The sequence below is a fragment of the Biomphalaria glabrata genome, chromosome 9, assembly GCF_947242115.1.
Source record: "Biomphalaria glabrata chromosome 9, xgBioGlab47.1, whole genome shotgun sequence".
NCBI lineage: Eukaryota > Metazoa > Mollusca > Gastropoda > Planorbidae > Biomphalaria > Biomphalaria glabrata.
This window is the reverse complement of record NC_074719.1, coordinates 24,617,001-24,638,129: the sequence shown is the minus strand read 5'-3', so window position 1 is coordinate 24,638,129 and position 21,129 is coordinate 24,617,001. Positions and strand designations below refer to the sequence as shown.

At 36.8% G+C, this 21,129-nt stretch overlaps 1 protein-coding gene and 1 long non-coding RNA gene across 2 annotated transcripts in view; one reads left to right on the top strand and one right to left on the bottom strand.

The window, feature by feature from the left end:
* The window catches only part of LOC129928100 (uncharacterized), a 37,805-nt gene that overhangs the window by 15,725 nt on the left and 951 nt on the right, over nt 1-21,129 (bottom strand). The window lies entirely within an intron of this gene.
* LOC106050565 (ankyrin repeat domain-containing protein 17-like) overlaps nt 1,513-21,129 on the top strand; it is a 54,077-nt gene continuing 34,460 nt past the window's right edge. Inside the window, exon 1 of the mRNA XM_056040599.1 lies at nt 1,513-3,601. Coding sequence (XP_055896574.1) covers nt 2,365-3,601 — 1,237 coding nt within the window. The 5' untranslated portion in view covers nt 1,513-2,364. The remainder of the gene's footprint in view (nt 3,602-21,129) is intronic.

The following is a 21,129-nucleotide window of genomic DNA, read 5'->3' as shown; positions in this document are numbered from 1 at the left end:
CTGCTTCGAGGTCCGGTTCGATGTTCGTCGGGCTTCGAGGTTCGGGGTCGCCACTGTGATGTTGCTAGTTCAGGCTGTCTTGAAGTCAACCAATTACTCTGCAATCGTTTGGGTGTAATTGTTCGGGTGTATTACGTGTAGTTGACCAACAACACAAACAAGAACTGGCACATCAATTGTAACAGGTGAAGAGATGTAGTCAACGATGATGAACAAGTTAATATATATTTATTATGATAAAAGGCCACAGTAGAAGTCTCTGTCACTAAACACGTCGTTACCCTGGAGTGTTCTATCGCTAACTGATTTTCCGGTCTCTAACCCAACATATCCCAAACGTCACTAGTCCCGTTCAATATGCGTCTACTATGGTGCGTCGCTAAATAACTAAAATAACTAACCTATATAAATAAGGTGTCTAACACACAACACCTTTGTTTATGATGTTACAGGTCCTGTGTATGCTGCTCCAGCCTTTTTGTTGACACACCATTGTTTATGATGTTACAGGTCCTGTGTATGCTGCTCCAGCCTTTTTGTTGACACACCATTGTTTATGATGTTATAGGTCCATTGTTTATGATTGTTGTTGACCGTCGTTGACTTGCAGCACCAAAACTGCTGGTAGACAACTTAACCCAGTGGCGTAGCTAGGAATTTGCCATCATTTGGGAGCCCGGGGGGGGGGGGCTTGCACTCATTGGGGCCCCATTGCATTTTATGCAATATTTAAGATTTATTGTAAAAAACACCCATTTGGGGGACCCCTTCAAGTGGGGTCCGGGGGAATTTTCAAATTCTCCCCCACCCTAACTACACCTCTGACTAAACCGATGTAGGCGTTATAAATCTTTAACTAATACAACTTCAAATAACTTGAATAACTTTCTTGTGAACAATACTATCTTTTTAATCTTTGTTATCTATCTATCTATCTATCTATCTATCTATCTATCTATCTATCTATCTATCTATCTGTCTGTCTGTCTGTCTGTGTCTATCTGTCTGTCTGTGTCTATTTGTCTTTCTGTCAGTCTCTCAGTCTGGCCGTATACATGTATGTATGTATGCATGTATGTATGCAGGGCTGGCCTTAGGCATAGACAAACAAGGCAGTACCCAGGGCCTCCGATTGGTGAGGCCGCGCAAAGAACTCTAAAGATTTTTTTATTGAAGAAATAGCGAAACTTGTGCTCAATGTTACTGTTGGAGTCACTAGGTTTTAAATAAATTGCGTAATTTTATTTTTTCGCTGTTTATTTTTTTTTTCTATTTCATTTGGGGCCAACAAAATTCTCTTCGCCTAGGGCTTTTAATTATCTAAGGCCGGCCATGATATATGTATGTATGTTTCTCTGTCTGTCTCTCTGTGTGTGTGTGTGTGTAGGCTATATGTAAAAGTATGCTTTAAGTGTAATACAACTTTAGCCATAATTCTTATCGAAGCCTTTGTTGTTATTTCAATGTCTATATATATCGCAGTCTTTGTGTGTATGTGTAGTCAACGCATAGCAATAATTTATTTCCTTGTTTACAAATAGATCTATACTAAGTATAAAGGTATATATTTGCTCTTTAGCGGCACAGACTTAAATCAAAATTGGATCGTAGTTATTCGTGGCCGTGGTCGCACTGACATAATAGACAAAGCAAGCAGGGAAAAATAACTTCCTTAAAACTCATTGTGTGTTTTTTTGTTTTGTCGTTTATACTGGAACGTTACTTCGTGACCAGTAGTGACTTTAACACATTGAATGACTAGTTGTGATATGTAGAGAATTGATGAACATCATATTGGACTATGTGATAGTGTGTAGCGTGTGTAATTTTAGTGTTGTTTTGGTTGCTAGCTCAATGTAACATTACATCTATTTAAACACTACTTTAGTTTCAGAAGGATTTTTTAAAACTCAAGCGTAACTTTACATGTATATTAAGTACTTTACATATTAGTGTGTTGTATTTAAAATTATTGCTCATAAAAGGATGCTTTCTGTCAGGCATACAGTTCAATGGGCCTTTAGTAGGCTATAAGTTCATAGGAAATATAGATTTCATATAGGCCTAGCCGCCTAGATAAAGATTTAGACCCAGAGTCATTTTTTTAAAACGTCAATGAATACTTATTTTACCTTTATTTTATTTATATCAGATCAAAACGTTTAAAAAAGCCATTATTAAGACTTTTTTTATTAGCGAATCGTAGTTATAATTTACATTAAAAAAAAAATAAAATCTTAAATTTAAGTTCCATGAAATCCGTTCTACGAACCAGGCGAGTGAGTGCTGTGCTAGACACCAGGTGAATGAGTGCTGTGCTAGACACCAGGTGAATGATAGCCGAGTTTAAAGTGGATCCTATTCATGGGGGAGGCTAATTGGTCTCTGAACTTGGAAGAAGAAATTGATCAGTTGTTTATTGGCCAAACTATTTTTCCTGACCGAAGCAACTGGATGAAGTTAAAAGAATATGAGAGTGAGGATTTGGCCGAAGAGCATGGGCGCGACGCCCTCATGGTGGCGTGCACTGAAGGAGAGTTGACAGTGGCGCAGAAGCTCTTGCTTCAAGGTGCTGATGTAGACTGCAGAAACACGCACGACTACACGCCTCTGATGGTCGCGGTGGAACACAATCACGAGAGTCTTGTTCATTTACTTTTGCAGAACGGAGCAGATGTCAACCTAACCAATGAAGAGGGAAGCAACGCTCTTTTCCTAGCAGCCAAGCTCAAGCATAAGCAGATCGTTCAAACGTTATTGGAGCAAGAAGATAAAGTCCACATCAGCGAGGCTGTGCTGTTTGCCTCTCAAAACGGTTTTACAGACATCGCCCAACTTCTCTTGCAGAGCATGGGCTGGTGGACGCCACTCATTCATCTGGCGAACAAAACCCACGGCAGCATCCTCGAGGTCCGCACCTCGAACGAATTGATGGAACCAGTTGACTCCAGTTACACTGCTCTAATGATTGCCGCCCTCCTGGGACACGCCGAAACCGTGGAAACACTTTTGAAAACCGGAAGCGAGGTCGATAAGCAGACTGGGGATGGGTGGACTGCCCTTATGCTCGCAGTGTGTTTTCGTCATCAAAAGGTTACGGAGCTATTGTTACGGCACCGTGCCACAGCTAATTTGTACACCATGGACGGTAAGACGGCCCTGCAGATGGCTGCCTTCAACGGTTACACCGACCTAGTAGATTTGCTATGCCAGAACGGGGCTGATATAAATCTGGCCCCATACTTCAAATTCAGCCCCCTGATCCTCGCCGCCTCCAACGGCCACACGAAGGTCGTGGAGACGCTCCTGAAGTACAGGTGCAACGTCTGGTACAGGGCCCCAATCTCAGAAAAGATTGATATGAGACAGAAGCCCGGACAGGGGAAGTACCGCCGAAGATCATCTGGGTCAAGCAAGAAGTACCTGAGGGCTGTAGACATGTCCGTACTGTTCGGTTTTAACGAGTGTACGCAGATACTACAGCAGGAAATGAAGAGTGACAGATGTATTAGTGCCGAGCTGTCACGTGTTAAGGACGACATGCAATGTGAAGGACCTTGTGATGTATTTGAAGATGAGACTGTGAAACACAAACATAAAGGTAGGATCCATTGTCCATACTTATGTCCATCTTTGTGTATTTCTGAGTAGAATCCTAGAACATGAATATACAATAGGATTCATATTGGCCTACTTACCGCCCATCTAGTGAATCTAGTACTTTACCTGTATAAAATAATTAGCAATTATTTCGTTTTTTTTTACTTTATTAAATTGATCTTTTTATTCGGAAGTAGATTATTTTTATCCCCTTAGAAAAACACGAATGCATTTATATAGACGTTTTTTCTATGAATGTTTGCCCCCCCCCCCTAAAAAAAGGAAAGAAAAACTTAATTAAACTATCCTGGAACAAAACTTTAGACTTTCTGTAGAAGAATAGCATTAGTAGGCTATAAAGAACAATTAAGACAATATAAAATACTGAAATAAAAAAAAATAGAGGAATTAAAGAAATGGGAACCAGATTGGAGAATGTCTTTCAAGCAAGAAAAATGGTAATTATTAAGAATTTAAAACAATAGACAATTGAACACTAATATTATTCATGCTAAAAAAGTTAAACAGACTAAACAAAAGAAAAAAAAAGTAGACAAAGGCCCTACATCTTATAATTAGTTAAAGATTATCACTACACATGAAGATCAAAACCACATTAGCGAACAGTGCTTTAAAATAAGGTCACAATACCTAAAACACTAAACCATAAATTAGAACCATAAATATAAATTATAACTATATGCTTCGCCGAACTTGTGCAAGTGGTAACTTTTTCGTAGTACCATTAAAGCTTGGAACTGGTTATCTGAATCAGCCATAAAAAACCAACCAATTGAATTCTTTAATTAAAATGCATGACTAGATAACACACGTACTTATGTGTAAATATCCTAAGAGTTGAGCCTCTGACTCTTGGAACGCTAGGCCTATAGAAACTTGTCCTAAATGTTGAGTCTATGACTCTTGGAACGCTAGGCATATGGAAGCTTGTCCTAAGTGTTGAGTCTGTGACTTTTGGAACGCTATGGACTTATTTATCTTTTGTTTTTAAGGAACGACTGTATCTTCAGATTTCTGTTTTGGTATGTGAATGATTATTGCTAGATCGTTAGCATAGATTCTCATTGGCAATAGCAGACATTCACTTGTCAAAATGAGAAAGTCAGACTTTGCACTAAGAATTAATAAGTTAATAGTATACTACAGGACCTGTCAGGAAATCATTACCCAGGTCTTTATACCTTTATGCGAAGAAGAAACGTTTTACTCCTATATAAGTAAGTAAGTAAGTAAGTTCCCTGCTCAGTGTCTAGTTTGAAATATTAGAGCCAAAGAAAGCTATTTAATGAGCTAGTCTACAAGTAGGCCAAAACTTTGAGTCAGTACAATTCCTTTCTCTTTCACTCGACTATGTCACTTTTTTTCCCCCATGCTACATTTATGTGTATTTTTTTTTTTTATAGATTTTGTTTCTACTATTTTTGTTTTAAATAACGGCAAGACGGCCCTGCAGATGGCTGCGTTTAACTGTTACACCGACCTAGTAGATTTGCTAGGCCAGAACGAGGCTGATATAAATCTGGCCCCATACTTCAAATTATAAAATAAAAAATAAAATCGAAAAAAAAAACAACTTCCTGATTAAAGGCTTAGAAAGCAAACGGTTGACCCTAACCCTATCGCCTCTATGCGCAATCTATAGATTTAAGGCTAGACATTTCAATGCAGTAAAGTGGAGCGACAAAATGCTAAAAGTCTTGAAAAGATATGTCACGTTTTTCTTTCATGTACTTACACCAACCACAGCGTTGTTATTGCTACACCAACCACAGCGTTCAGAAAGAGAATGGAAAGAGAAAGAAAGAGAATGGAGAGAGAAAGAAAGAGAATGGAGAGAAAACTAATTGAGAGAGAAAGAGAGGGGAGAGAGAAGGAAAGAGAATGGAGAGAGAAAGGATTGAGAGAGAAAGAGAATTAAGAGAGAAGGAAAGAGAATGGAGAGAGAAATAATTGAGATAGAAAGAATTGAGAGAGAAAGAGAGGGAAGAGAAGGAAATAGAATGGGGAGAGATAGAATTGAGAGAGAAAGAATGGAGAGAAAAGGAAAGAGAATGGAGAGAGAAAGAAAGAGAATGGAGACAAAAAATAATTGAGAGAGAAAGAGAATTGAGAGAGAAGGAAAGAGAATGGAGAGAGAAATAATTGGGAGAGAAAGAGAAGGGAGATAGAAGGAAAGAGATTGGAGAGAGAAAGAAATGAGAGAGAAAGAGAAGGGAGAGAGAAGTAAAGAGAATGGAGCGAGAAAGAATTGAGAGAGAGAATTGAGTGTGAAGGAAAGAGAATGGAGAGAGAAAGAATGGAGAACGAAAGAGAATGGAGAGAAAGAGAATTGAGAGAGAAAGAGAATGGAGAGAAAGAGTTGAGAGGGAAAGAATAGAGAGAAAAGAAAGAGAATGGAGATAGAAAGAATTGAGTAAGAAATAGAATGGAGAGCGAAGGAAAGAGAATGAAGAGAGAAATAATTGAAAGAGAAAGAATGGAGAGAAAAAAAAAGAGAATGGAGAGAGAAAGAATTTATAGAGAAATAGAATGGAGAGAGAAGGAAAGAGAATGGAGAGAAAATTAATTGAGAGAGAAAGAGAGGGGAGAGAGAAGGAAAGAGAATGGAGAGAGAAAGGATTGAGTGAGAAAGAGAATTAACAGAGAAGGAAAGAGAATGGAGAGAGAAATAATTGAGAGAGAAAGAATTGAGAGAGAAAGAGAGGGAAGAGAAAGAAAAAGAATGGAGAGAGATAGAATTGAGAGAGAAAGAGAATTGAGAGAGAAGGAAAGAGAATGGAGAGATAAATAATTGAGAGAGAAAGAATGGAGAGAAAAGGAAAGAGAATGAGAGAGAAAGAATTGAGAGAGAAATAGAATGGAGAGAGAAGGAAAGAGAATGGAGAGAAAATTAATTGAGAGAGAAAGAGAGGGGAGAAAGAAGGAAAGAGAATGGAGAGAGAAAGGATTGAGAGAGAAAGAGAATTAACAGAGAAGGAAAGAGAATGGAAAGAGAAATAATTAAGAGAGAAAGAATTGAGAGAGAAGGAAAGAGAATGGAGAGAGAAATAATTGGGAGAGAAAGAGAAGGGAGAGAGAAGGAAAGAGATTGGAGAGAGAAAGAATTGAGAGAGAAATAGAAGGGAGAGAGAAGTAAAGAGAATGGAGCGAGAAAGAATTGAGAGAGAGAATTGAGTGTGAAGGAAAGAGAATGGAGAGAGAAAGAATGGAGAACGAAAGAGAATGGAGAGAAAGAGAATTGAGAGAGAAAGAGAATGGAGAGAAAGAGTTGAGAGAGAAAGAGAATGGAGAGAGAAAGAATGGAGAGAGAAAGAGAATGGAGAGAATAAGAATGGAGAGAGAAAGAAAATGGACAGAAAGAGAATGGAGAGAGAAAGAATTAAGAGGGAAAGAATAGAGAGAAAAGAAAGAGAATGGAGATAGAAAGTTGAGAAAGAAATAGAATGGAGAGCGAAGGAAAGAGAATGAAGAGAGAAATAATTGAAAGAGAAAGAATGGAGAGAAAAAAAAGAGAATGGAGAGAGAAATAATTTATAGAGAAATAGAATGGAGAGAGAAGGAAAGAGAATGGAGAGAAAATTAATTGAGAGAGAAAGAGAGGGGAGAAAAGGAAAGAGAATGGAGAGAGAAAGAATTGAGAGAGAAATAGAATGGAGAGAGAAGGAAAGAGAATGGAGAGAAAATTAATTGAGAGAGAAAGAGAGGGGAGAAAGAAGGAAAGAGAATGGAGAGAGAAAGGATTGAGAGAGAAAGAGAATTAACAGAAAAGGAAAGAGAATGGAAAGAGAAATAATTAAGAGAGAAAGAATTGAGAGAGAAAGAGAGGGAAGAGAAGGAAAAAGAATGGAGAGAGATAGAATTGAGAGAGAAAGAGAATTAAGAGAGAAGGAAAGAGAATGGAGAGAGAAAGAATTGAGAGAGAAAGAGAATGGAGAGAGAAAGAAAGAGAATGGAGAAAAAAAATAATTGAGAGAGAAAGAGAATTGAGAGAGAAGGAAAAAGAATGGAGAGAGAAATAATTGGAAGAGAAAGAGAAGGGAGAGAGAAGGAAAGAGAATGGAGAGAGAAAGAATTGAGAGAGAAATAGAATGGAGAGAGAAGGAAAGAGAATGGAGAAAAAAATAATTGAGTGAGAAAGAGAATTGAGAGAGAAGGAAAAAGAATGGAGAGAGAAATAATTGGGAGAGAAAGAGAAGGGAGAGAGAAGGAAAGAGAATGGAGAAAAAAATAATTGAGAGAGAAAGAATGGAGAACGAAAGAGAATGGAGAGAAAGAGAATTGAGAGAGAAAGAGAATGGAGAGAGAAAGAATGGAGAACGAAAGAGAATGGAGAGAAAGAGAATTGAGAGAGAAAGAGAATGGAGAGAAAGAGAATCGAGAGAGAAAGAATGGAGAGAGAAAGAATGGAGAGAGAAAGAGAATGGAGAGAATAAGAATGGAGAGAGAAGGAATTGAGAGAGAAAGAGAATGGAGAGAAAGAGAATGGAGAGATAAATAATTGAGAGGGAAAGAATAGAGAGAAAAAAAAAGCGAATGGAGAGAGAAAGAATTGAGAAATAGAATGTAGAGTGAAGGAAAGAGAATGGAGAGAAAAAGAAAGAGAATGGAAAGAGAAATAATTGAAAGAGAAAGAATGGAGAGAAATGGAAAGAGAATGGAGAGAAAAATAATTTAGAGAAAAATAGAATGGAGAGAGAAGGAAAGAGAATGGAGAGAGAAAGAAAGAGAATGGAGAGAAAAAAAAAGGAGAGAGAAAGAGAATGGAGAGAATAAGAGATGGAGAGAAAAGGAATTGAGAGAGAAAGAGAATGGAGAGATAAATAATTGAGAGGGAAAGAATAGAGAGAAAAGAAAGAGAATGGAGAGAGAAAGAATTGAGAGAGAAATAGAATGGATAGCGAAGGAAAGAGAATGGAGAGAGAAAGAGAATGGAGAGAAAAAGAAAGAGAATGGAGACAGAAATAATTGAAAGAGAAAGAATGGAGAGAAATGGAAAGAGAATGGAGAGAGAAATAATTGAGAGAGAAAGAGAAGATGGAGAGAAGGAAAGAGAAAGGAGAGAGAAATAATTGAGAGAGAAAGAGAAGGGAGAGAGAAGGAAAGAGAATGGAGAGAGAAAGAATTGAGAGAGAAAGAGAAGATGGAGAGAAGGAAAGAGAAAGGAGAGAGAAATAATTGAGAGAGAGAATTGAGAGCGAAGGAAAGAGAATGGAGAGAGAAAGAATTGAGAGAGAAAGAGAATGGAGAGAAATATAATCGAGAGAGAAAGAGAATGGAGAGAAAGAGAATGGAGAAAGAAAGAGAATGGAGAGAGAAAGAGATTGGAGAGAGAAAAAATTGAGAAAGAGAATGGAGAGGACGAGAATGGAGAGAGAAAGAATTGAGAGAGAAAGAATTGAGAGAGAAAGAGAATGGAGAGTGCGAGAATGGAGAGAGAAAAAATTGAGAGAGAAAGAATTGAGAGAGAAAGAGAAGTGAGAGAGAAATAGAATGGAGAGAAAGAGAATTGAGAGAGAAAGAGAATGGAGAGAGAAAGAATTGAGAGAGAAAGAATGGAGAGAAAGAGAATGGAGAGAAAAAGAGAATGGAGAGAGAAAGAATTGAGAGAGAAAGAGAGGGAAGAGAAGGAAATAGAATGGGGAGAGATAGAATTGAGAGAGAAAGAATGGAGAGAAAAGGAAAGAGAATGGAGAGAGAAAGAAAGAGAATGGAGACAAAAAATAATTGAGAGAGAAAGAGAATTGAGAGAGAAGGAAAGAGAATGGAGAGAGAAATAATTGGGAGAGAAAGAGAAGGGAGATAGAAGGAAAGAGATTGGAGAGAGAAAGAAATGAGAGAGAAAGAGAAGGGAGAGAGAAGTAAAGAGAATGGAGCGAGAAAGAATTGAGAGAGAGAATTGAGTGTGAAGGAAAGAGAATGGAGAGAGAAAGAATGGAGAACGAAAGAGAATGGAGAGAAAGAGTTGAGAGGGAAAGAATAGAGAGAAAAGAAAGAGAATGGAGATAGAAAGAATTGAGTAAGAAATAGAATGGAGAGCGAAGGAAAGAGAATGAAGAGAGAAATAATTGAAAGAGAAAGAATGGAGAGAAAAAAAAAGAGAATGGAGAGAGAAAGAATTTATAGAGAAATAGAATGGAGAGAGAAGGAAAGAGAATGGAGAGAAAATTAATTGAGAGAGAAAGAGAGGGGAGAGAGAAGGAAAGAGAATGGAGAGAGAAAGGATTGAGTGAGAAAGAGAATTAACAGAGAAGGAAAGAGAATGGAGAGAGAAATAATTGAGAGAGAAAGAATTGAGAGAGAAAGAGAGGGAAGAGAAAGAAAAAGAATGGAGAGAGATAGAATTGAGAGAGAAAGAGAATTGAGAGAGAAGAAAAGAGAATGGAGAGATAAATAATTGAGAGAGAAAGAATGGAGAGAAAAGGAAAGAGAATGAGAGAGAAAGAATTGAGAGAGAAATAGAATGGAGAGAGAAGGAAAGAGAATGGAGAGAAAATTAATTGAGAGAGAAAGAGAGGGGAGAAAGAAGGAAAGAGAATGGAGAGAGAAAGGATTGAGAGAGAAAGAGAATTAACAGAGAAGGAAAGAGAATGGAAAGAGAAATAATTAAGAGAGAAAGAATTGAGAGAGAAGGAAAGAGAATGGAGAGAGAAATAATTGGGAGAGAAAGAGAAGGGAGAGAGAAGGAAAGAGATTGGAGAGAGAAAGAATTGAGAGAGAAATAGAAGGGAGAGAGAAGTAAAGAGAATGGAGCGAGAAAGAATTGAGAGAGAGAATTGAGTGTGAAGGAAAGAGAATGGAGAGAGAAAGAATGGAGAACGAAAGAGAATGGAGAGAAAGAGAGTTGAGAGAGAAAGAGAATGGAGAGAGAAAGAATGGAGAGAGAAAGAGAATGGAGAGAATAAGAATGGAGAGAGAAAGAAAATGGACAGAAAGAGAATGGAGAGAGAAAGAATTAAGAGGGAAAGAATAGAGAGAAAAGAAAGAGAATGGAGATAGAAAGAATTGAGAAAGAAATAGAATGGAGAGCGAAGGAAAGAGAATGAAGAGAGAAATAATTGAAAGAGAAAGAATGGAGAGAAAAAAAAGAGAATGGAGAGAGAAATAATTTATAGAGAAATAGAATGGAGAGAGAAGGAAAGAGAATGGAGAGAAAATTAATTGAGAGAGAAAGAGAGGGGAGAAAAGGAAAGAGAATGGAGAGAGAAAGAATTGAGAGAGAAATAGAATGGAGAGAGAAGGAAAGAGAATGGAGAGAAAATTAATTGAGAGAGAAAGAGAGGGGAGAAAGAAGGAAAGAGAATGGAGAGAGAAAGGATTGAGAGAGAAAGAGAATTAACAGAAAAGGAAAGAGAATGGAAAGAGAAATAATTAAGAGAGAAAGAATTGAGAGAGAAAGAGAGGGAAGAGAAGGAAAAAGAATGGAGAGAGATAGAATTGAGAGAGAAAGAGAATTAAGAGAGAAGGAAAGAGAATGGAGAGAGAAAGAATTGAGAGAGAAAGAGAATGGAGAGAGAAAGAAAGAGAATGGAGAAAAAAAATAATTGAGAGAGAAAGAGAATTGAGAGAGAAGGAAAAAGAATGGAGAGAGAAATAATTGGAAGAGAAAGAGAAGGGAGAGAGAAGGAAAGAGAATGGAGAGAGAAAGAATTGAGAGAGAAATAGAATGGAGAGAGAAGGAAAGAGAATGGAGAAAAAAATAATTGAGTGAGAAAGAGAATTGAGAGAGAAGGAAAAAGAATGGAGAGAGAAATAATTGGGAGAGAAAGAGAAGGGAGAGAGAAGGAAAGAGAATGGAGAGAGAAAGAATTGAGAGAGAAAGAATGGAGAACGAAAGAGAATGGAGAGAAAGAGAATTGAGAGAGAAAGAGAATGGAGAGAGAAAGAATGGAGAACGAAAGAGAATGGAGAGAAAGAGAATTGAGAGAGAAAGAGAATGGAGAGAAAGAGAATCGAGAGAGAAAGAATGGAGAGAGAAAGAATGGAGAGAGAAAGAGAATGGAGAGAATAAGAATGGAGAGAGAAGGAATTGAGAGAGAAAGAGAATGGAGAGAAAGAGAATGGAGAGATAAATAATTGAGAGGGAAAGAATAGAGAGAAAAAAAAAGCGAATGGAGAGAGAAAGAATTGAGAAATAGAATGTAGAGTGAAGGAAAGAGAATGGAGAGAAAAAGAAAGAGAATGGAAAGAGAAATAATTGAAAGAGAAAGAATGGAGAGAAATGGAAAGAGAATGGAGAGAAAAATAATTTAGAGAAAAATAGAATGGAGAGAGAAGGAAAGAGAATGGAGAGAGAAAGAAAGAGAATGGAGAGAAAAAAAAAGGAGAGAGAAAGAGAATGGAGAGAATAAGAGATGGAGAGAAAAGGAATTGAGAGAGAAAGAGAATGGAGAGATAAATAATTGAGAGGGAAAGAATAGAGAGAAAAGAAAGAGAATGGAGAGAGAAAGAATTGAGAGAGAAATAGAATGGATAGCGAAGGAAAGAGAATGGAGAGAGAAAGAGAATGGAGAGAAAAAGAAAGAGAATGGAGACAGAAATAATTGAAAGAGAAAGAATGGAGAGAAATGGAAAGAGAATGGAGAGAGAAATAATTGAGAGAGAAAGAGAAGATGGAGAGAAGGAAAGAGAAAGGAGAGAGAAATAATTGAGAGAGAAAGAGAAGGGAGATAGAAGGAAAGAGATTGGAGAGAGAAAGAAATGAGAGAGAAAGAGAAGGGAGAGAGAAGTAAAGAGAATGGAGCGAGAAAGAATTGAGAGAGAGAATTGAGTGTGAAGGAAAGAGAATGGAGAGAGAAAGAATGGAGAACGAAAGAGAATGGAGAGAAAGAGTTGAGAGGGAAAGAATAGAGAGAAAAGAAAGAGAATGGAGATAGAAAGAATTGAGTAAGAAATAGAATGGAGAGCGAAGGAAAGAGAATGAAGAGAGAAATAATTGAAAGAGAAAGAATGGAGAGAAAAAAAAAGAGAATGGAGAGAGAAAGAATTTATAGAGAAATAGAATGGAGAGAGAAGGAAAGAGAATGGAGAGAAAATTAATTGAGAGAGAAAGAGAGGGGAGAGAGAAGGAAAGAGAATGGAGAGAGAAAGGATTGAGTGAGAAAGAGAATTAACAGAGAAGGAAAGAGAATGGAGAGAGAAATAATTGAGAGAGAAAGAATTGAGAGAGAAAGAGAGGGAAGAGAAAGAAAAAGAATGGAGAGAGATAGAATTGAGAGAGAAAGAGAATTGAGAGAGAAGGAAAGAGAATGGAGAGATAAATAATTGAGAGAGAAAGAATGGAGAGAAAAGGAAAGAGAATGAGAGAGAAAGAATTGAGAGAGAAAGAGAGGGGAGAGAGAAGGAAAGAGAATGGAGAGAAAATTAATTGAGAGAGAAAGAGAGGGGAGAAAGAAGGAAAGAGAATGGAGAGAGAAAGGATTGAGAGAGAAAGAGAATTAACAGAGAAGGAAAGAGAATGGAAAGAGAAATAATTAAGAGAGAAAGAATTGAGAGAGAAGGAAAGAGAATGGAGAGAGAAATAATTGGGAGAGAAAGAGAAGGGAGAGAGAAGGAAAGAGATTGGAGAGAGAAAGAATTGAGAGAGAAATAGAAGGGAGAGAGAAGTAAAGAGAATGGAGCGAGAAAGAATTGAGAGAGAGAATTGAGTGTGAAGGAAAGAGAATGGAGAGAGAAAGAATGGAGAACGAAAGAGAATGGAGAGAAAGAGAGTTGAGAGAGAAAGAGAATGGAGAGAGAAAGAATGGAGAGAGAAAGAGAATGGAGAGAATAAGAATGGAGAGAGAAAGAAAATGGACAGAAAGAGAATGGAGAGAGAAAGAATTAAGAGGGAAAGAATAGAGAGAAAAGAAAGAGAATGGAGATAGAAAGTTGAGAAAGAAATAGAATGGAGAGCGAAGGAAAGAGAATGAAGAGAGAAATAATTGAAAGAGAAAGAATGGAGAGAAAAAAAAGAGAATGGAGAGAGAAATAATTTATAGAGAAATAGAATGGAGAGAGAAGGAAAGAGAATGGAGAGAAAATTAATTGAGAGAGAAAGAGAGGGGAGAAAAGGAAAGAGAATGGAGAGAGAAAGAATTGAGAGAGAAATAGAATGGAGAGAGAAGGAAAGAGAATGGAGAGAAAATTAATTGAGAGAGAAAGAGAGGGGAGAAAGAAGGAAAGAGAATGGAGAGAGAAAGGATTGAGAGAGAAAGAGAATTAACAGAAAAGGAAAGAGAATGGAAAGAGAAATAATTAAGAGAGAAAGAATTGAGAGAGAAAGAGAGGGAAGAGAAGGAAAAAGAATGGAGAGAGATAGAATTGAGAGAGAAAGAGAATTAAGAGAGAAGGAAAGAGAATGGAGAGAGAAAGAATTGAGAGAGAAAGAGAATGGAGAGAGAAAGAAAGAGAATGGAGAAAAAAAATAATTGAGAGAGAAAGAGAATTGAGAGAGAAGGAAAAAGAATGGAGAGAGAAATAATTGGAAGAGAAAGAGAAGGGAGAGAGAAGGAAAGAGAATGGAGAGAGAAAGAATTGAGAGAGAAATAGAATGGAGAGAGAAGGAAAGAGAATGGAGAAAAAAATAATTGAGTGAGAAAGAGAATTGAGAGAGAAGGAAAAAGAATGGAGAGAGAAATAATTGGGAGAGAAAGAGAAGGGAGAGAGAAGGAAAGAGAATGGAGAAAAAAATAATTGAGAGAGAAAGAATGGAGAACGAAAGAGAATGGAGAGAAAGAGAATTGAGAGAGAAAGAGAATGGAGAGAGAAAGAATGGAGAACGAAAGAGAATGGAGAGAAAGAGAATTGAGAGAGAAAGAGAATGGAGAGAAAGAGAATCGAGAGAGAAAGAATGGAGAGAGAAAGAATGGAGAGAGAAAGAGAATGGAGAGAATAAGAATGGAGAGAGAAGGAATTGAGAGAGAAAGAGAATGGAGAGAAAGAGAATGGAGAGATAAATAATTGAGAGGGAAAGAATAGAGAGAAAAAAAAAGCGAATGGAGAGAGAAAGAATTGAGAAATAGAATGTAGAGTGAAGGAAAGAGAATGGAGAGAAAAAGAAAGAGAATGGAAAGAGAAATAATTGAAAGAGAAAGAATGGAGAGAAATGGAAAGAGAATGGAGAGAAAAATAATTTAGAGAAAAATAGAATGGAGAGAGAAGGAAAGAGAATGGAGAGAGAAAGAAAGAGAATGGAGAGAAAAAAAAAGGAGAGAGAAAGAGAATGGAGAGAATAAGAGATGGAGAGAAAAGGAATTGAGAGAGAAAGAGAATGGAGAGATAAATAATTGAGAGGGAAAGAATAGAGAGAAAAGAAAGAGAATGGAGAGAGAAAGAATTGAGAGAGAAATAGAATGGATAGCGAAGGAAAGAGAATGGAGAGAGAAAGAGAATGGAGAGAAAAAGAAAGAGAATGGAGACAGAAATAATTGAAAGAGAAAGAATGGAGAGAAATGGAAAGAGAATGGAGAGAGAAATAATTGAGAGAGAAAGAGAAGATGGAGAGAAGGAAAGAGAAAGGAGAGAGAAATAATTGAGAGAGAAAGAGAAGGGAGAGAGAAGGAAAGAGAATGGAGAGAGAAAGAATTGAGAGAGAAAGAGAAGATGGAGAGAAGGAAAGAGAAAGGAGAGAGAAATAATTGAGAGAGAGAATTGAGAGCGAAGGAAAGAGAATGGAGAGAGAAAGAATTGAGAGAGAAAGAGAATGGAGAGAAATATAATCGAGAGAGAAAGAGAATGGAGAGAAAGAGAATGGAGAAAGAAAGAGAATGGAGAGAGAAAGAGATTGGAGAGAGAAAAAATTGAGAAAGAGAATGGAGAGGACGAGAATGGAGAGAGAAAGAATTGAGAGAGAAAGAATTGAGAGAGAAAGAGAATGGAGAGTGCGAGAATGGAGAGAGAAAAAATTGAGAGAGAAAGAATTGAGAGAGAAAGAGAAGTGAGAGAGAAATAGAATGGAGAGAAAGAGAATTGAGAGAGAAAGAGAATGGAGAGAGAAAGAATTGAGAGAGAAAGAATGGAGAGAAAGAGAATGGAGAGAAAAAGAGAATGGAGAGAGAAAGAATTGAGAGAGAAAGAGAATGGAGAGAAAGAGAATTGAGAGAGAGAGAGAGAATTGAGAGAGAGAGACATGAACTGAGGGAGAGCTAGAGAGAGCGGTAAAGAAAGAAAGAGAAAAGGAAACAGGTAAAAAAACTGAGAAAAAGAAAATTCGAGAGCGAGAAACAAGTGAATAAGAGAAAGAGAGAGTGAGAGAAAAAAAGAGTTAGAGAGAATGAAAGAGATAATTAGAATGAGAGAGAGAAAATGAGAAAATGAGAAAATATTTGTTGATTAATTAGTCGTTCCTTACTAAAGAAGATATTTATAAAAAATCCCATTTTTAAAGTCGACTTAATTCTGATTAGAAAGAGGCAAAGTGTTTGCAAATGTGCATAGAACAGCACTTGGTATGAACTCTTTTCTAAATACCAATAGCGAACCATATAGCGAGTTTATTAGTCATGAAATAATACAACAACTATGTAAGAATGACATTTTGTATGTGTGTGTGTGTCTATGTGTTTGTATCAGTTCTTGTTAGAACCGTGATTCTGAACCCAGGGCTCAATTTACAGACTAGAGAGCGTTGTGGAGGTATTTTTTTAAAAATTATTACAAGGCTTATATCAACCCACTCTGCCTGTCTTCTATCTGTCTTTCTATCTGTCTTTCTATCTGTCTTTCTATCAGTCTTTCTATCAGTCTTTCTATCTGTCTTTCTATCTGTCTGGTAAAACGTTTGAACGTGTTTTTCCCACACTCATTCTCGAATCAATTTGAAACTTTGCCCAATCGTTCATTGACATAAACAATACGTAAATTAAAAAAACAACAACAATTAGTCAATTAATTACTGGCTATTATATAATTCGTTTGAGACCGAAAAGGGAAACTAATCCTTTAGTATTCACAGTATAAATATATCAGGTTTTGTCCCCTTAAATAATTATACACGTTATTTCTCCCATAACCATTCTAGGGTGAAGTTTAAACCTTAAACAATTATTTATTCTACCTTATACTACAGAAATCAATTTAAAAGTTGACCAATTAGTCTTAGCCTTATTGGTAATTAATTATTTTGTTTGATATCAAGAGGGGGAAATATATTCTACTTTATTGATTGATATAGTTGTAAGTGCGGAGTTCTTCACTTTTAAAATGAATTTTAAAAATATTTTCTTGCCATCCCCCTGTTGCATTTGTGAAATTATTTTGCGTTGTAAAATGCAATTAGGTATACATTAAGATCAAGCATAGACTTGTAGTTTTTAACAATAAACGTTCCCCCCCCCCTCCCCTCACAACGAGTACCGACAAGCGTTAAAACAGTCACGTGGTGACTTACTTAAGTGTCACGCTCGATTGCACATAGATAGAAATGATTAGTCCTTTCTGCTCTGTTTCCGATCGGAGTTCATCTCAGGTTAGAAATGACAAAAAAAAAACAAACAAACAAAAATAAAAAAACGTAATGGATGTTTAGCGCAGTTTCAGGTCGGGGCTTTAACCAGTTGTGTAAAGAAGTAATCCGGGCAGAAAAAAAAATTTAAAGACTATTTACAGAAAGAGTTCCAGATTCCCTATAGTTTTTAGAACATATAAGACTATAAAAGAAAGACATTCTATTGGTATTCATATTGTTGTTCGTTGCTGACTATTACTGCAATTGCTGTTGATTGCCTGATACTACGTCACGCTGTACGCTGCTGGTTGTTAAAGGAATTACTTATATATGAGAAGACTTGTAAGGGAGAATTCAAATATTATTGATTACTACATGCAAGCAACAAGACAACAAATACACCTAAAATTACAACAATTTTACATAATCCAAAGTCGATGAAGATGCATGAATCAATTAAAAAAAAAAAACTATACAAATTAGTTAATCAAATTATGGCACTCAATTAATTTTGTTTTATACAGAGAGTGGAGCTTTTTTCTGATATACTAAGATATACATGGCCTTGCTCTTACGGTTCTTCTCCTTAGATAAGCTTTGTTGTTGTTGTTGTTGTTGTTGTTGTTTTGAAATACTTTTTTCATAGTTTGCTTGTTCCTACATTTAAATCACAATGGGTGATCGGTTCTATGTAGGCTTAGCTGTGTATTATGTTCTTTACTATCTTCTAGACCTTACACAGTCAGTCTTACACAGTCCTACAAAGTCGGTCTTACACAGTCCGTCTTACACAGACCGTCTTACAAGTCCTAAACAGTACGTCATACACAGTTCGTCTTACATAGTACGTCTTACACAGTTAATCTTACACAGTGCGTCTTACACAGTCCGTCTTACACAGTCTACACAGTCCGTCTTACACAGTGCGTCTTACACAGTCCGTCATACACAGTCCGTCGTACACAGTCTACACAGTCCGTCTTACACAGTCCGTCGTACAGTCTACACAGTCCGTCGTACACAGTCCGTCGTACACAGTCTACACAGTCCGTCGTACACAGTCCGTCTTTTGTTGTTGTTGTTGTGGGCTGAACTACTTCTGATACCTCACATCTTATTTTGGAATTAGTGTACGGTTGACATTTGATAGTCCGACGGTTACGGGACCAAGGGTGAGGGGTGTATCGGATTACCGAAAACGTCGATTACCAAAGATTAGCTATGCTTCAAAGAATATAACGCTTATGTTAAGAAGATTCTATTTATAGTGTAATAAAGTATTTTCTCAATTGTGTAAATATAATAAATGAAATTTAATTCAAAAGAAACATTTATTTATCTAAAAAAATAGAAAACGTAAGTTTAGCTTTCACTTACGTATAAATTTGCAATGTAAGCCTACGTAGGCCTACATTCTTACAAATATGCCTTCTACACGACTTTACATCGACGCCGCGTCGGATAACTGAGTGTGCCGATTTATTATCTTATCTTATCTTATGAAATATAGACGTTACTTCAAAAAAAGAAGATGATTACGTAGCAGAACGTGTTCCTAGTTCACTCTAGTCATGCATCTAGTCATACATCTAGTCATGCATCTAGTCATGCATCTAGTTATACATCTAGTCATACATCTAGTCATGCATCTAGTCATACATCTAGTCATACATCTAGTCATGCATCTAGTCATACATCTAGTCATACATCTAGTCATACATCTAGTCATACATCTAGTCATGCATCTAGTCATACATCTAGTCATACATCTAGTCATACATCTAGTTATACATCTAGTCATACATCTAGTCATACATCTAGTCATACATCTAGTCATGCATCTAGTCACACATCTAGTCATACATTTAGTCATACATCTAGTCATACATCTAGTTATACATCTAGTCATACATCTAGTCATACATCTAGTCATACATCTAGTCATACATCTATTCATGCATCTAGTCATGCATCTAGTCATGCATCTAGTCATACATCTAGTCATGCATCTAGTCATGCATCTAGTCATGCATCTAGTCATACATCTAGTCATACATCTAGTCATGCATCTAGTCATACATCTAGTCATACATCTAGTCATGCATCTAGTCATGCATCTAGTCATACATCTAGTCATACATCTAGTCATACATCTAGTCATGCATCTAGTCATACATCTAGTCATGCATCTAGTCATGCATCTAGTCATGCATGCTAATCAATAACTTAAATTCTGTCAAGTCATTGGTTTTCCTGGCTGATAGTGTCAAGCTATCATTTCTATTAATACTTGTACAGTTTATATACTTGATAGTTTCACTGTAGTTTTATCTTGTATCATTAGTTGTTTTTTTTCATCTCTTGTCTGATGGAAAGAATTCCACATTTACAGTGGACGATTTTGTTCCCTTTTTTTGATATCAAAGCTAAATTAATTAATCACCACTAATTGATTAACTAATTGATTAATATTTTGATTGATTAATGTTTTTTTTATAAACAATAGATAATTGTGCAAAGTTTCAACTTAATCCGAGATTGGGAAGAGGGCGCTTCAACTTTTTCAAAATGTGTACCAGACAGATAGGATAACTGAGATGACAGAAGCCTTGTAATAAATTTTATTTTGCGAATACTATCGAGTTAATAGAACCATGCCTTTTAACTACCGATATAGCCTACTTTAAGTTTTGATACTCTATAGCAGTGATGCCCAAAGTACGGCCCGCGGGCCAGAACCGGCCCGCGTCGTGGTTGCATCCGGCCCGCCGAAAAGTCGGCACATAAAGTAATAAATTCTCTCCCCTTCAAAAAAAGTTTAAAATATATCTTTACCTTCGTTAGGGCCCTCACTTGTTTCTCTGATGGATTGGTACCATGACCTTTAACGAGTATGAGTTTGTGCAATGGAACTCTGAATGTAGAATCTACCCGGATAAGTGAATGGATCTTTTTTGTGGAACATGATAATAAGCCAACATAGTTTGTTTTGTAAAGAAAGTCTGGATGTTTAAAAAAAACAACATATACAGTGGCGTTATAAAACAATTATGAAGGCCTTCTTGGTTTGAGCCTTCTTGGTTTGAGCTGCGTATAAAAGATTGGTTAAACTACGCCTAGAGATTTGACCAAAAAGAGACAAAAAAATAGTTGGTGGTAAAAGTAGCTACAATGCTGCTCTCATTTAAAGTAGAAATGAAGCAACATTTTTTAGACGCGTAAAAAATGATAGACTTTAACTCTCCCATTAATTAATGTAAGAACTAGATCCAATAGTTTCAAATGGTTTCAAGTGAATTTTGATTTCATATTTTACCATTATGTTGATGTGGCCCGCAACACGCGTGTCGAAAGTTAAAATGGCCCGCAGGTCAAATTAGGTTGAGCATCACTGCTCTATAGGAAACAACAAAAGCACTGGATCTTGCTCAGTTTCGAATATCTTCCACATCTCAATATCAGGCCACGACATCTTTACGCCGAAATTCATCCCGCCTCGCTCACCAGTTTTTTTTTTATTGGGCCCGCCCTCTTTTTTACCATGAAGAAACATGGGTGTAGATGGGTGCATATCTGGTGCTAAACGCTTTCAGCGCGCCCTAGTCTAAAGAGGTTCGGGGACGATTTTTTTTTCTTCATCCGGAAGGGAGATCACATGAAAGATAGATTGAGAACCGCTGTGTTATAATTTTTAAAAAAAGTAATTGAATATTTCCTGTTGGTAATGATGACATCATCTCTTACATGGCTTCTAAAATGAATGCACGTAGTCATGAATGCTATAGACTAATCAGGGCCGGTCCTAACTATTGCGGGGCCCTATGCGAAACGGATTGCGCCGGGCCCAGTCTGGGGAGGGATAAGGTGATAAGTGAAAATTATGATTTTATATTAGAAAATAAATTTGTCTTTGCATTTAACTTTTATTAGATGATTGGCGTTTTTCATTTTAAATGACACCTCAAAATGACAATTTTGTCTATTTTTCAGGAGAGTTTTATGAGTTTTTAGGAGATTTTAATAATTTCAGGAAATTTCTAGGAAGTTTTCGTATATTTTGCAATTTAAGGAAATTTCTAGTAGCT